This window comes from Geotrypetes seraphini, chromosome 9, assembly GCF_902459505.1.
Source record: "Geotrypetes seraphini chromosome 9, aGeoSer1.1, whole genome shotgun sequence".
Lineage (NCBI taxonomy): Eukaryota > Metazoa > Chordata > Amphibia > Gymnophiona > Dermophiidae > Geotrypetes > Geotrypetes seraphini.
The window spans coordinates 127,947,491-127,961,711 of record NC_047092.1 but is presented as its reverse complement, the minus strand read 5'-3'; the positions used below and the strand labels follow the sequence as shown (position 1 = coordinate 127,961,711).

Genomic DNA, 14,221 nt, shown 5'->3' with positions numbered 1-14,221 from the left:
GAGCTCCATCTTGTTTAAAAATAAATTTGAAATAAGGCAGCTGAGTAATTACTATATTTTTCCTCCTAAGATGCACTTTTTTTCCACCCAAAAGTGGTTGGAAATCTCGGTGCATCTTAAGGACCGAAGATACAATTTTTAACACCCCGCCCCCATTTTAAAACACTCACACCTGCCCTTTTTAAAACACACTGCCACTGCTGCACCTTTTAAAACACCCACCCGCCTGCCGCTGTCATCGTAGTACCTGATGGTCCAGCATGTATCCCTCCCTCGCTAGCAGCGCACAGGTAAGGAGCACGGAGGTCAGGAGCAAGCTTTCCACACTCCCGCTTGGGCCCGCGCTGCTATCTGAATGGCTGCCGTCAGTTCTCGTGGGACTCATGAGAACTGTCAGCAGCCATTCAGATAGCGGCATGGGACCAGGCAGGAGCACAAAAATCTCACGCCTGACCTCCGTGTTCCTGACCTGTGCACCGCTGGCCGGGAAATAGGACAAGACAGCCGTCTAGGGAGGGAGGGATTTAAAAAGGTACAGGGGGGGATGATTTAAAAGTACTGGGGTACATGGGGATGATTTTAAAAGAGTCAGTTGGGACGGATCCCTCCTGTCCTAGCCTACCACTACACCACCAGAGGGGAGACAGGGTGCAGAGCTTGGCAAGGAATGTGGGGTTGGGTGCAGAGCCTGGCAGGGAGGATTTGGTTCAGAATGTTTTTTTTCTTGTTTTCCTCCTCTAAATCTAGGGTGCGTCTTATAAAGCGAAAAATATGGTATTTAATTTTTAGGACAGCTGTGAAAATCTACTTTGTTTTGCAAATATTTATTTACAGGCAGTGCCTGAGTTAAGAATGAGTTACATTTTTAAAGCTGTTCTTAAATCAGATTTGTATGTAACTCAGAACTTGTAGATTTTTAGATTCTTGCTGCTTACCTCTACTCCCAGCTGACAAAAGGGCCAACTGTCCCTACTTCTTAAGGCACAGAATCCACAAGCAAACACTGTTCTTAATGTGGCCATGCATTATTCCTGAATCTGTTGCAGGAGAAGTGTAGGAGTCTATGCCACTAGAAATACTGCTCAGTGAAATTAAATGAAGCCATGATCACGTTCTTAAAGTATGAGTTATATTTAATTCGGGTGTCTAACTCAGGGACTTCCTATATTTAATTATTTAAAAAATTTCTAACCTGCTTAAACCATGCTTAAACAAAAAACCATAATCAGCTTGTAACTAACACATAACCCCCTTTTACAAAACCACAATTGTTTTTAGCACAGGCCGGCGTGCTGAATGCTCTGCACTGCTGACACAGCGCAGAGCATTCAGTGCGCTGACCTGTGCTAAAAAACGCTATCGCGGTTTTGTAAAAGTGGAGATAGGTAAATAGATTACTACATCTAAAGCACTTACAATCAGAATCATAATTCATTCAAGAGAATGCCTCCGCACAGTTGTTTTTAGCAGTTTCTTAAATTTTGAAGATCAGAAAGCAGCCTCAACTGTCATGTCAACTTATTCCATAATAATGCACCTGCAACTGGTATTATAGATGCTCTCATATTAGCATAATGTACTTTTGCTAATTCATCTGTTGATAATAGAGACATTCCCTCTTCTTAATAATCTAGGAGGCTGATAAAGTTTCATCCATTGTGTCAAATACCATGGGATGTTATAGTGAATAACTTTAAAAGTCAGAACCAAGACCTTGAAGACAATGAGAAATTTAATAGGCAACTAGTGGAGTTTTCTCAAACTTGGTATAACATGTTCAAACTTGTTTCTGCTGCTTATCAAATGTATTCTTTGGAATATGTAATGCTTGAGTACCTGATTGTAAAACCGCTTAGATAACCTTGATAGGCGGTATATAAAATCCTAATAAAACTTTAAAAAAAACAAAAACCTTAAATTGTTTGGAAGTTAACATATCTCTTACTGACTGTAATTCCTAGGTTATGCCTAGCCTTTTTATTTAGAATCTATTTTGAACTAAAAGGTAGCAGCAGACTATAAGAAATGTAATGTAACGTAATGAATTCCCCCCAATAGAAATAATTTTCTCTCTAACCCAGGCTTTAAGAAGCATTTACGAGAAGACCTGCAGCAACTGGGGCGATTATACCCCTCCAAATTCCCCCAGCTTACTTACGTCCATGACAGAATCTCAATAAAATTGCAGAAACACTGTTAACCATTTCACCATTTCGCTGTATGATAGATGCATTTTTTTGACGGAACAAGGGATCATCCATAAAAAAAATCTCCAAAGAAGATACAACAAAATCAGTCTATTTCATTCTCACTGTGGTAAAATTTGCTCATCCCTAGTCTCTCTTTAATCAATTTCCGGGTTTCCATATGCTTCTTTCCTAAAGAAGAACTAGAAATGCTAGTAGTGTTCCCCTGCTGCTAACAACCACTCTGTAAAAATTAAGACCTTTTATTCATCCATATGTTCCCTGCTTTTGATTCACAAGTACCTTCTGCTCAGCTAACTGCTTAAATCACTTTATACAGACAGCACAGTCTTTATTTAAACTGCTTCACCAATAAGTTTGAAATATTTGCTCAAACACCTTCAAAGCTGAAATGGAAACTCTTGAAGCTGTAGGGCCCTCAAATCTGATACCCTCCTCTGATACCCTCCTGCAATATTTACAGAGGTTGTCAGCTCAGCAAATCTTTTTCTTCCTAGGCCAAGACTACTTTAGTGCTGAGTGAGCAAACAAAACGGCCTTTGACCAGCAAACAGCAATCTACAGCTGTCTAAAGGGAAGATTCTCAAAACTAAAATGTGCCTCTAACGTACTCGCTAAACCGGTTCCAGCCAGTTTAGCGTGTATGTATTTTAGCAGCGGATTATCAAAACAGCTTACCGTGGTATTTTCCAAGTTTCCTAGTAGTCTCTGATACTGCCATGCAAATGTAGTACAACGAGGTCAATAATATTAAAATGAGTACTTCCAGCGATTCTCTATCATTGCCGAGTGATTCCCTAACCTCGTTGTGCCACACTTGCAGCCAAAATTAGCTGACAGGTCTGAGCTTTCTGATCAGCCTTACTTTCTGATCAGGGCCTGAGCACTGATTGGCTCAGGCATTGACAGGAAAGTAAGGTTTGACACCTCAGACCCCCCCCACGCAAATAAAAATAAAAAATTGGCAGGAGAGATGCTTACTCTCTCCCGTTGAGTCACACAATCCTCCAACACTACTACCCACCCCACAATGAGATGCCCACTTCCTCCCGCCATCACTCAACCCCCCCTGACAACTCCCCCGTGCCCCCGATGACTCCCCATGCCCCTCCCTACTTTATTCATTAAGTCTAGCTGGAAGGTCACCTACCCGCTCTGGCTGGCAGGCCCACCTCTTACAAAATGGCGGGCCTTCCCCTTCCCAGTGCCTTAAGAGTCTGGACCAATCAGATCCTTAGGCCTCTTCCCGGCACATTCCAAGATGCACTGGGAAGGGGAACACCCGCCATTTTGTTGGGTGACAGCGCGAGGGAGTAGGCATCTCTACTGCTGCGGTGGTGGTGGGTAGGTATTGCAAAGCAATGAAAAAATTATTCTGTACAGCCATGTACTTGCTGTGCAGGCATATGCACTTGCTTTGTACCTGCTGGTTGCCATGGTCATAGGCAGTGGAATGCTTTTGTTTGGGAGGAACCCAAAAGCTCTGCCCTAAACCCCGCCCCAGACCTGCCCTAGCTCCACCCTAGACCTACCCAAGATCCGCCCCATACCCCGCCCCCAAAATAATAGTACTAATTGTAAATGCCATTTCTTTCATTAATTTTTCATATACACACAATATAATCTTATTAATGATACATAATAGTAACCACAAAATTAAACTACATAAAGCACACTCTTTTTCCCCTCCCCACCCCTGCACAGCATTTCTCCCTCTCTCTCACTGTCCACCTTCTCACTCTCTCTCATTCCCTCCCTTCCTGCAAAGAGACTAGGGAAAGAGAGAGAGAGATCCAGGGTGCATCTTTCCAATCCCCGCTACTGCCACATCCCTCTCCAACACCACATCCAGCATTTCTCTCTCATCTCTCCCACCATGTCCAACAATTCTCTCCCTCCCTATGCTCAACAATTCTCCCTTTTCTTCCTTTTCCCATGTACACCATTTCTTTCTCTCTCACTCACACCCATGCTCAACAATTTTACCTTTCTATACCCTCCCCCACCTCAGCATCTCTTTCCCTCTCTCCTTCTATCCTTCCATCCTATGTCCTAAGTTTATGCCCCCTTCTTTCCTTCTGTGTCCCAAGTTTGTGCCCCCTCCCTCCTTCCTTTCTTCCAGCCTGTCTCAAGTTTGTGCCCCTTTCCCACTTCTGTGTCCCAATGTTCCCTTTCTCTTTTCTGTGTCCCAAGTTCATGCCCCCTCCCCTCTTCCTTCCTTTGTCCCAAGTTCATGCTCCCTTCCTTCTGTGTCTCAATGCACCCCTCCCATGTCCCAATGCACCCATATCCCTCCCTCCCATCTGTGACCCTATGCGCCTCTCTCCCTCCCTCCCTTCTGTGTGGCAAGTTCTCTGGCCGGCTCTAACACATCTAAGTAGGCCTCCTCCTCCTTCTTTCCAGCCACACTTCTTTTTTTCACAAAGCCACAGGCAGCAACAGAGTATGGCAGGAGGCTATGCAACCTGCTACTAAAAGGTACGCAGCTTAGAGGGAACATTGCTTTTCTTTTCACTTTTATGTAATCAAGTTTCTATCTCCTTCTCTCATCCCCTAGCTTTCACATTTCTCATCCTCCTATTCACTTTTATCTGCTTCCCATCCACATTTCTACCATCGTACAGGATAGGACATTATCATTTCAAGCTGGCAAATGGAATAAATGTATTTTCTTACCAGACTTTTAAAAAACAGTTAAAGCTTATTTCTTTGATAAATTTTATATAATTTCATCTTTGTTGATGTATCTTTGAATTGTTCTCTATAATATCGCTGTCTGTATACAGTCTATTTTATTATAAACTGCTCTGAACTATGTTTTGGTACTGCAATATATAAAAAAAAATGTTGTTATTATTAATTCTTCTCACTTACCTCCTTGGCAACTCTCCCACCTGGATCCACCATTTCTAGAATCTCTCCTCCTTGTCTCTTACTCCACCCTTGTAACCTAGCATTTCCCTCCTCTCTTTCTTTCTTTCTCCCTCTCTCTCCCACAAGTCCAACATCTTTCTGTCTTTCCACTCCCCCCTCCCAAGTCTAACATTTCTCCTCCCTCCCCCCTTTTGGCCGCCGGTCCATAACCTCTCCAGCTCCGCCTTTCCTTGTCCATTTCTCCTATCCATCCTCTGCACTCATTGAGTCATCCATCTCTCTCTCCCTCCTTCTGCCCTCTCCCCTGAATCTCTTTCCCTTTCCCCATTTTGCCCTCTCCACCAAATCCATCTCTCCCTCTCCCCATTTTGCCCCTCCACATCCATTTTTCTCTTTCTCCCCTTCTGGAGTCTCTCTCTCCCTTTCACCCCCTTGTACCATCTCTCCCTGACCCCCTCTGCCTTCCTCCATGTCCATTTCTCTCTCTCTTGTTCCCTGTCTGCCTCCAAATCCATCTCTCACAGTCCCCCTTAAACCACCTCTGCTGGTTCTCCCTGGCCTCCTTCTACCCCCCTTTGCCATCCCCAAGTGCATCGCTCCCTGTTCCTCCTAAATCTGACATCTTCCCCTCCCTCTGTTACTCCCTCTGTTCCTGAGTCTCACATCTTTCCCTCATTTGTCCAACATTTATTCCTTCCCCCACTCCTTCCTCCAAGTCCTATATTGCTTCCTCTCTGCTTTCTACTCCTCTCCCAAATCTGAAATGTCTTTAAGGGGCCTTATTTCTAGGCAGCAGTCCAGTGGAAGCGCCATCTTGCTACCAGCCAGTGTACCTGCTGGTCGGCTCTCTCTGCCATGTCCCTTCCCCAACATGTACTCCTCCACACACACACCCCCCTCCCGCTGCGTGTCTACCTCAAACTTCAAGTAAAACACAGCACCGCCCTGAAGTCATCACTGGTGTCTTCTCTCCACTGCAGGCCACCCTCTCTGACAACTTCCTGTTTCTGCTGGGGCGGGCCAAGTGGAGAGAAGATGCCAGGACCGACGTTAGGGCGGCGCTGTGTTTTTAGAAGAAATTTGAGATAAACACATGGCAGTGGGGGAGGGGGGTGTTGGGAAATAGTAGATGTTGGGGAAGGGACATGGTAGAGAGAGACGACCAGCAGGTTCACAGGCCGAGAATAAGATGCCGTAACCATGCCTTCCTTAAGTACACCACTGCAGCCTCAGAAGAGATATTTCAAGCTGGCAGTTTTTGGGGAGACCATGGCCCCTGTGGTTTCCCCCGTTCTGATGCCTATGGTATAACTACAAAAAGATAGTGTACAATCCTTTTCCCTTAATGGGTTTGGATATCTAAAATATAAGCTAATGTTGTTGCTTTAAGTGTGTGATCACTGAAACTATTGAAAATGTTTATGACAAATGGTTTAATATTAGGTCTATGTATATAGTTCAAATAGCCCTTTTTAATTCATTGGCCAACTTTGTTCACAGAAGCTCTTTTGGGCTTTTCCTGGGGTAAGAACCCACCCTCTAACACTTCTTTTCCCCAGGTGGCAGCACTGAGTGCTGACTGAGAGACTGCCTTTGGGAGACTCCAACCAGGTTGGGCCCTGGACACAGACACACCCTGAAGGGAGCATTTCATGTATACCTGCTTAGACACCTCTGACATGCCTATGCCCCTCCCAGGTCCATACTCCCCTTGGAGTCTATACTGTGGAATATGAGTGCATAACTTTTGGAACACTGACAATGGGGCAGTTACACCTATAACTACCAGTAAGTGCCAAATAGCACCACTTGGCATCGATTATAGCCAATAATTGGTTGTCAAGGCCAATTAGCAGCTAATTAATTCATTAAGTTATGCACATAACTAACCTTATTCTATAAGTTGCATGCACAAATTTGCATGCTAGTCAAAAATTTGGGCATACAAAAATTAGAGCAGTGATTCTTAAGCTTTTTTGAATCACGGACCCCTTTAAGAATCTGATGAAAGCTATGGAACCCCCTTCCCCAGAAACATTCACATGAACACAACTTTGCATGCAATGAATATAATGTACTTTGTGTATGTCATATATGTAAGAGACAATTAAATCTCAATAAATAAAGTATTATTAAATTTTAAAGTTAAAAAACACTCCTTTTTTATGCAAAAAAGTAATAGCCACTCTTTATAATTATGAAATACAATCCTTGTGCAATATCTTGTTCAATTAAAACAGATCTACTACTACTACATCTACTCTCTTGTTGTTTGCGAGAAAAATCAACAGTACCGGACTGTTTAATGAATATAAATGTTAATTTTTATCTGATCCTCATGGATCCCCTGAAATCCATCCACAGACTCCAGGTTAAGTACCCCTGAATTAGAGGGTATGCAGACAGAGGAAAAGAGATAGGGGACTGTGGAGGAGAAATACTACTGTGATGAGAAAGGGATGCTGGGCAGAGAGAGAGGTGTGATAGCTTAATGGTGCTGAACTCATTGCTAAAAGAAATAGCTCTGTGCTTGAGCTGCCACCATTGAAGATGAACTGAAGAACCAGTTTCAATTATCACATAAGGTGCCAGCTAGCCCAGAACTGACCCATGCTGCCTCTTTCTAGACCAGTGTATCTCAAACTGTGTGCCTCCTGAGATTCCAAGTGTGCCGCGGCACATTGAGGAGGAAGCGAGGTGCCTGCCAGCAGACTTCCCTATGCGGTACAGCTCCAGCACTGCCCGATTTGCAGAAGGCCTGCATGTTTCCCCCTTCTCTCTAGCATCCTCCGGCTTTCCCCCTGGCCTCCCAGTCTCACCTTTAAAGCTAATTACAGCAGCCTGCAGAGGTTCGCCGGTAGGTAAAATTATTTTATTTTCAATATAGTGATTGAAATCTGTCAGTTTTGAGAATTTATATCTGCTGTGTATATGAAAAATGAAAGGAAAAAATTGCATTACAATTAGTAAAGGGGATGGGATCTGGGGCAGAGCTTGGGTGGGACTAGGGAGGTCTGTGGTTGGGGTACTCAGTTGATATTTGTTAGATTTAGGGGGTACTTAGCTGGAAGTAGTTGAGAAACATTGCTATAGGCAATCAGCTGGCGCCAGTGCCTCTCCTTCTCTCCGGCCCTCTTCCTTGCTCGTACCCCCTACTGGCGTCTCAGGGTCCATCTGGAGGGCCTCTGCACATGCGCGGACGTCGACATGATGATGTCACGCATATGTGTGATGTCATCACGGTGACATCCGCGCACTTCTGGTTGCCTCAAGCCGTGGCCACTACCTTTAGTGTGTCCCTGCTCAAGAAAGTTTGAGACACACTGTTCTAGACCATAAGGGGCAAGATAGCTCATATCTACTTGTTACAGGCTTTTTGCACATTCTCCTTAAGTTTGTAGTTTTCCTGTCACTATAGCTGAATGTAAATCATGAAAGCTACTCAGAAATGTGAAAGGAAGAATGCCATAAAAAGGAGGTCTCACCTGCTATATATTTGCTGACCATTTTTTCTCTATTTCTTGAGGAAAAGCGTGCTTGCTTATGTTTCTGTGTATAGATAGATAGGCAGACATTCATATGCCTCCTACTTTTCGACAGTTTAACACAATATTCTGGAATAGGAAGGTGTGATTGGATTCATATAGTGACCTGGAACTTTGCAAATTCCTTTACCTATATCCCATCTGAAGAAAGAAACTTGTTGTAGGTCCAATGAAAAAGGTACCACAGCCTAAGATTACTCCACTTTCTTCAGAACAAAATGGCTATTACTAAACTTATCTAGATCGAAACTGTCTCTTTCCATTTCTTTCAGCTCACCCAAGGTCAACCTTTTGATTTGGGAATCAGGTCTGGTTTATTTTTTAAACACGGGGGCCTTGAGATCCATTTTCTTAAATAGTAAAAGCAGATGTCAGGTTGCCTCTAGATGGAGAGTTGCCGAAAAAAAGATTAACCCCAAGTCCTCTGTTTGACCTGAGGTCAGGTGACAGGAATGTCTTATTTGGCTGTTGTTGTTTTAAGCCAAGTCTCCAAGAGATTCTTGTCAGGACCCTAAAACCACTCTATAAAATCCAAGTATGACAGGCAAAACAAAGAGGAAGGGGAATGGAAGAATCTCAGATGTGTAAGAACAATGCTCTTCTTTGTCACTTCCCAGCAATTTCATTGTTATATTTGACGATTCTGATTCCTCTCTTTCTTTTCTGTTATAAGCAATGTGTGTGAGTAAATACTGGGAGATGGAAACTTTGAATGAGGGGTATCAGTAGAGAATAAAACTGATTAAGGGAATCCTGTTCTCAGACTTGGTACTTATGCTAATTCATATAAATATGAATGCATCTTAAAAGACAAAGAGGTATGTCATAACAGATACATACTAAAAGGTCAGTCTGATAATCTTAAAAATGCATATAGATTTTTATTTTTTATTTTTTTTTTTGGGGGGGGGGGCGGTCCTTAGCAGAAAAGGCAAAAAAATTATTTTTATACTATAGTCTATGTTCATTTTATTTGGGAGAGTGTGGTATAGTGGTTAAAGCCAACTCAATAAGTTCTGAGGAAAAGATGTCAATCAATCAGCCGTGGACTATTCAGGATGCATTTTATTGATAGTAGCACTATGTAGACTCAATTATATAGACTTGACACTGACAGTGTTTCGGCAATAATGCCTTTATCAAGAGTCTCTGACTAACAGTCACGTCATGAAATGCTGAAACACAGACTGTAATAGACCTGGTGAAGACAAAAACGTAATGTACTGGAAATGCACTAATGACACAGGCAAAGCTGAACATCACAAGTAAACAGAGAGCATGCTGGAAAGAATGTAGCTAAAAAGAACAAGCTGCTAACATCATCACGTGAATACAACTAGCTTTATCCGTAGGAAATAGTGTGCAAGAGGCTACAGCCTCAGCACCCTCAGGTTGTGGGTTCAAACCCCGTACAGCTACTTGCGACCCTGAGCAAGTCGCTTAATCCTCCACTGCCTCAGGTACATTAGATAGATTGTGAGCCCACCAGGACAGATAGGGAAAATGCTTGAAGTATCTGTATGTAAACCACTGCTACTATTAATTATAATTTCACTAATAATGTGTTGTTTCTGTTTAATAGGGGAATCAGAAAAGTTATTGTAATACCAGTCTGGATAGACAAGATCAAATGCAAAGAAAACACATTCACCGTGTTTTACCATTAAACCTAAATTCAAAACTGAGGGACAGAAGGGAATAAAGAGACGGATGGCTTGCCAAATCAAGAGATCTCTCAGGCTGATACAGATCAAGTGGCCTTTAGGGAGGATATGGCTATAGCCCACAATTATCTATTCATGAAAGAAGCCCCTAGGTGAAAGGTCATTCCCCTTGACAAAGTCAAATCCTTTAATGACACTGTGGCTGCAGGCTATACAATTGGCTTGAACTGTGTATTCAGTTTCAGGAGTTTAGCAATCCCAGGATGCTAGAAGTCTGCATATCTGAATAGCTTTGTCTTGGCTCACTGTCTAAGTATTTTGCAACACCATTTCCCTGGGGGCAAACAATCTGTTTTCTTCTTCAGATCTCCCATTTACTGAACCCTGTTTGCCTCACCCATTCATTTAAAACTCTCCTCTTCCGCTTGGTTTAATAATAGGGTAACCCAAAAAGTATACTAATCAGTATAAATGTTATATCATTTTAACTTATTGTTTAGTTATAAATCAACAAAATAATTAGCTATCATGTGTGGTCTCCCATAAAAAAATATTTCAGATAATAAATAATGTACTTACATAATGGTTTTCTCCAAAGTACATGTCAAACATGTTAGATGATGAATTGGTGCTTATTTATTTGCCATATATGACAATATTCATATGACTAAATATTGTCTGACATACCCGCCCAAGGCCTGCTAATATAAATATTTATATAAAAATCTTTCTTCATTATAGCCACCTGAGATATGACCTAGTCAGTATAAAAAGGGCGGATAATGCATAGACATGAAGGAGTCAAAACAGTATTAGTAATGGCATAGATAAAGAAGATACTTATGAGGGTCCGCTGAAAGGTTCTAACCCAGGGGTAGGGAACTCCGGTCCTCGACAGCCGTATTCCAGTCGGGTTTTCAGGATTTCCCCAATGAATATGCATTGAAAGCAGTGCATGCAAATAGATCTCATGCATATTCATTGGGGAAATCCTGAAAACCCGACTGGAATACGGCTGTCGAGGACTGGAGTTCCCTACCCCTGTTCTAGCCCAACCAACAATATTGGGGCAGTCTTCAACGAGGGCTATACACAGTCTAGTGATTTTCTACTTTTTTCATTCCATATTTTTCCGATGTAACGAGAAAAGTGGAAAATCACTGGATTAGGTGTATAGCCCTTGATGGAGACTCCCAACTTTGTTAGTTGGGCTGAGAACTTTTCAGCAGCCCCTCATAGTTGTAGTGGGATGAATGTGAAGCTAGAGTTCAAACAAAATCTATGATACAGTATTGCAAGAGGAAGGACAGATTAGACTGATTTATGGTCTTTGCCATCATATGTTATGTTTCTGTTTTATTTTTTATAATGGACGGGCCATGTGATGGTCAGGATGGAACCAGAAGAATACAAGTCCCCAGAAATCAAATGGGTCAAGTCAGCAGGTTATTAGTAGCCTAATGGCCATCTAGTCCCCCCTCCCCCCACCCCCGATTTTGCTGGATGGTAGACATTTAGGCAATAGCCTCATTTGTTTTGGTATCTGTTGGGATGAGCGTTCTGTTAAGGATAACAACTTCTATGCTTATTTCCTTACAATGGTAAAGAACCAAAGAGAAAGACAACAAATACTGCCTTGGATAAGGAGTGATGTTCTTCAAATGGTCAAAGTTCTACTGCTGACAACTGAAGTATAACCTTAGTGGTATAGCACCAGAATAATTGGAAAGATAGAACGGGCCAATTGGTCTTTATCTGCCATCATCTACTGTGTCGCTACAGTGTATAATGCTGTCCCTCTATAACAGGCAGACCAAAAATTGAAAACATTGACTGAATGTCAGCATACATACCCCTGATGGAGGATTAGCTGTCCACCCCAATTCTGCCGTTGCTGTTCGGGTGTCCATCAGGGTTTCTATAGGCACAAAAGAAAAAGAGAAGTGAGACAACAATGCATTTCTCACGTATTATACACAGACAGCAACAGGTCTCAATTACAGTCCCCATCAATTAAAACAGATATGATCTTCAGAACAGACACAAAAACTATGCCTTATACATAACTACATATGCTGAACAGGTTAGTTTATATATTTTGGTCCTCATACTTACTGGAGCCATATAAGTGCCCAAGTTAAGAAGCAGAAACTGTGTTTGTATATATCAGATGGCATTCACTCGTTGGTGTAGTTAACCTAATTACTTGGGGGAGCTCAAAGGGCTAGATTCTATAAATGATGCCTAGTGGTGTGTAACTTGTAGGCATCGCTTCATATGGTTGTCAATCAACCGCCAGGCATCCTTTATAGAATCATGCCTTGCGGCAACTAGGCATGCTTAGGCATTGCTAGGCATCCTTGTGGTAGGCACCAGTATATTAGGCCAGGGTTTTCCTGACCTAATTTACCAGCACCTAACTACAATACCTAGCAGTGCCTAAGTCAACCATGATTACTATCCACTCCCAACCATACCTACTTTTCAAGTAGGTGTCATTAAGTGTCAGAGGGCACTTTGACATAGGCGTCGCTAGGCACTGTGCCAATATCCATGCATAACCTTAATTGGTATTTTTTAAATGGGTTTTTAATGATGTGGTCAATTACCATGCCATTTAACCCATTAACAAACAAGTTTATGCACGGATTTAAGTAAGTCCACTCTAGGCATCCATGATTAGGGCACATAGCAGAGCCTAACCTAGGCACCATTTATAGAAACAGGCTCAAAGTGTAAGGAAGAAATATGAGCAGTGAGGAAGAGACCATTTGGGGACAGGAGGGCACACTATCCCCCATGCCCATCCTCAAACCGTGCCCATCAATTTACTAGATGAATGTTCAGGAATTAGATTAGGTGCCATCGACTCATGCTCGAGTCCTAGCAACTTGATGAATTACAGATCTAAAAAGAGGTCAGTTTTGTGCTAGTCCATTAAGATCCTCCAGCATCATCCCCATGGTTGTTTTCAACATGTCCAGCTATCTGATTGCAGGTTGCCTGGTTCCTTCGATCTTCCCAAACATAATGTCCTTCTCCAATGATCTTTCTCTTCTGACAGTGTGACCAAAATAAGACAGTCGTAACCTCAGCATTTGGGCTTCGAGTGACATAGCTGGTTCGATCTCTTCCAGAATCGATTAGTTAGTTCTTTTGGTGGTACACAGCACGCATTAAATCCTTCTCCAGCACCAAAGCTCAAATGAGTCAATCTTTTTTCTGTCTTGTTTTTCCATAGTGTCCAGCTTTCGCATCCATAATTGACCACGGTGAAAATGAGTGCATGACAAGTCTGACTTGTCAGGAATTAGGCATGCATAATTGCATACTTGTTCATAAGTCTGAAGACACAGCTGCAAAAATAAGGGCAAAAGCAGTGTTCACAATCTAATGAGGTATATGATACAGAATGTACATGTATATTTAGTACTATATCCTATAGAGGCCAGGAAACATATTGATAACTGAATGTCACACAAATCAAACAAGGTAAGTTAGTGGTACATATACGAGAGCTCACTGTAGAAAGGTCCAGCTGGTATAAGTAGGGGTGGACTGATTACTGGAACAATAGGGCAGTGCCCAGGGACTCACAGCAGTAGGGGGTCCAATCTCCCCTGGCTTCTATCTAATTTAATCACTTTTGATAGGCGATTAGGGGCCCAATTAGCTCCAATATTCATTGGCTGACTGGCTAAGTTGAGTGGACAGTTAGACCCACATAAATAACAGACCTATCTTTGGCCGCTATAGCTTAACTGGCCAGCTGATGAATATTGGCTTAACCGGCTATGCTGTGCAGTTTGTGAGTGATGGCGTTTTTGCAGCGCGAATCAAGTGATGCTTAACTGACCATTGGATGTCTTTTAGATTTACACACAGACTTGTGAAACTCCTGAGGCAGGCCATTTGGGCCAAAACATGCGCA

At 42.5% G+C, this 14,221-nt stretch overlaps 1 protein-coding gene across 3 annotated transcripts in view; it reads right to left on the bottom strand.

The window, feature by feature from the left end:
* The window catches only part of LOC117366745 (ephrin type-B receptor 1), a 908,513-nt gene that overhangs the window by 607,187 nt on the left and 287,105 nt on the right, over positions 1-14,221 (bottom strand). For all 3 annotated transcript variants that reach the window (XM_033958536.1, XM_033958537.1, XM_033958538.1), the window contains exon 2: positions 12,144-12,208. In XM_033958536.1, coding sequence (XP_033814427.1) covers positions 12,144-12,208 — 65 coding nt within the window. The remainder of the gene's footprint in view (positions 1-12,143; positions 12,209-14,221) is intronic.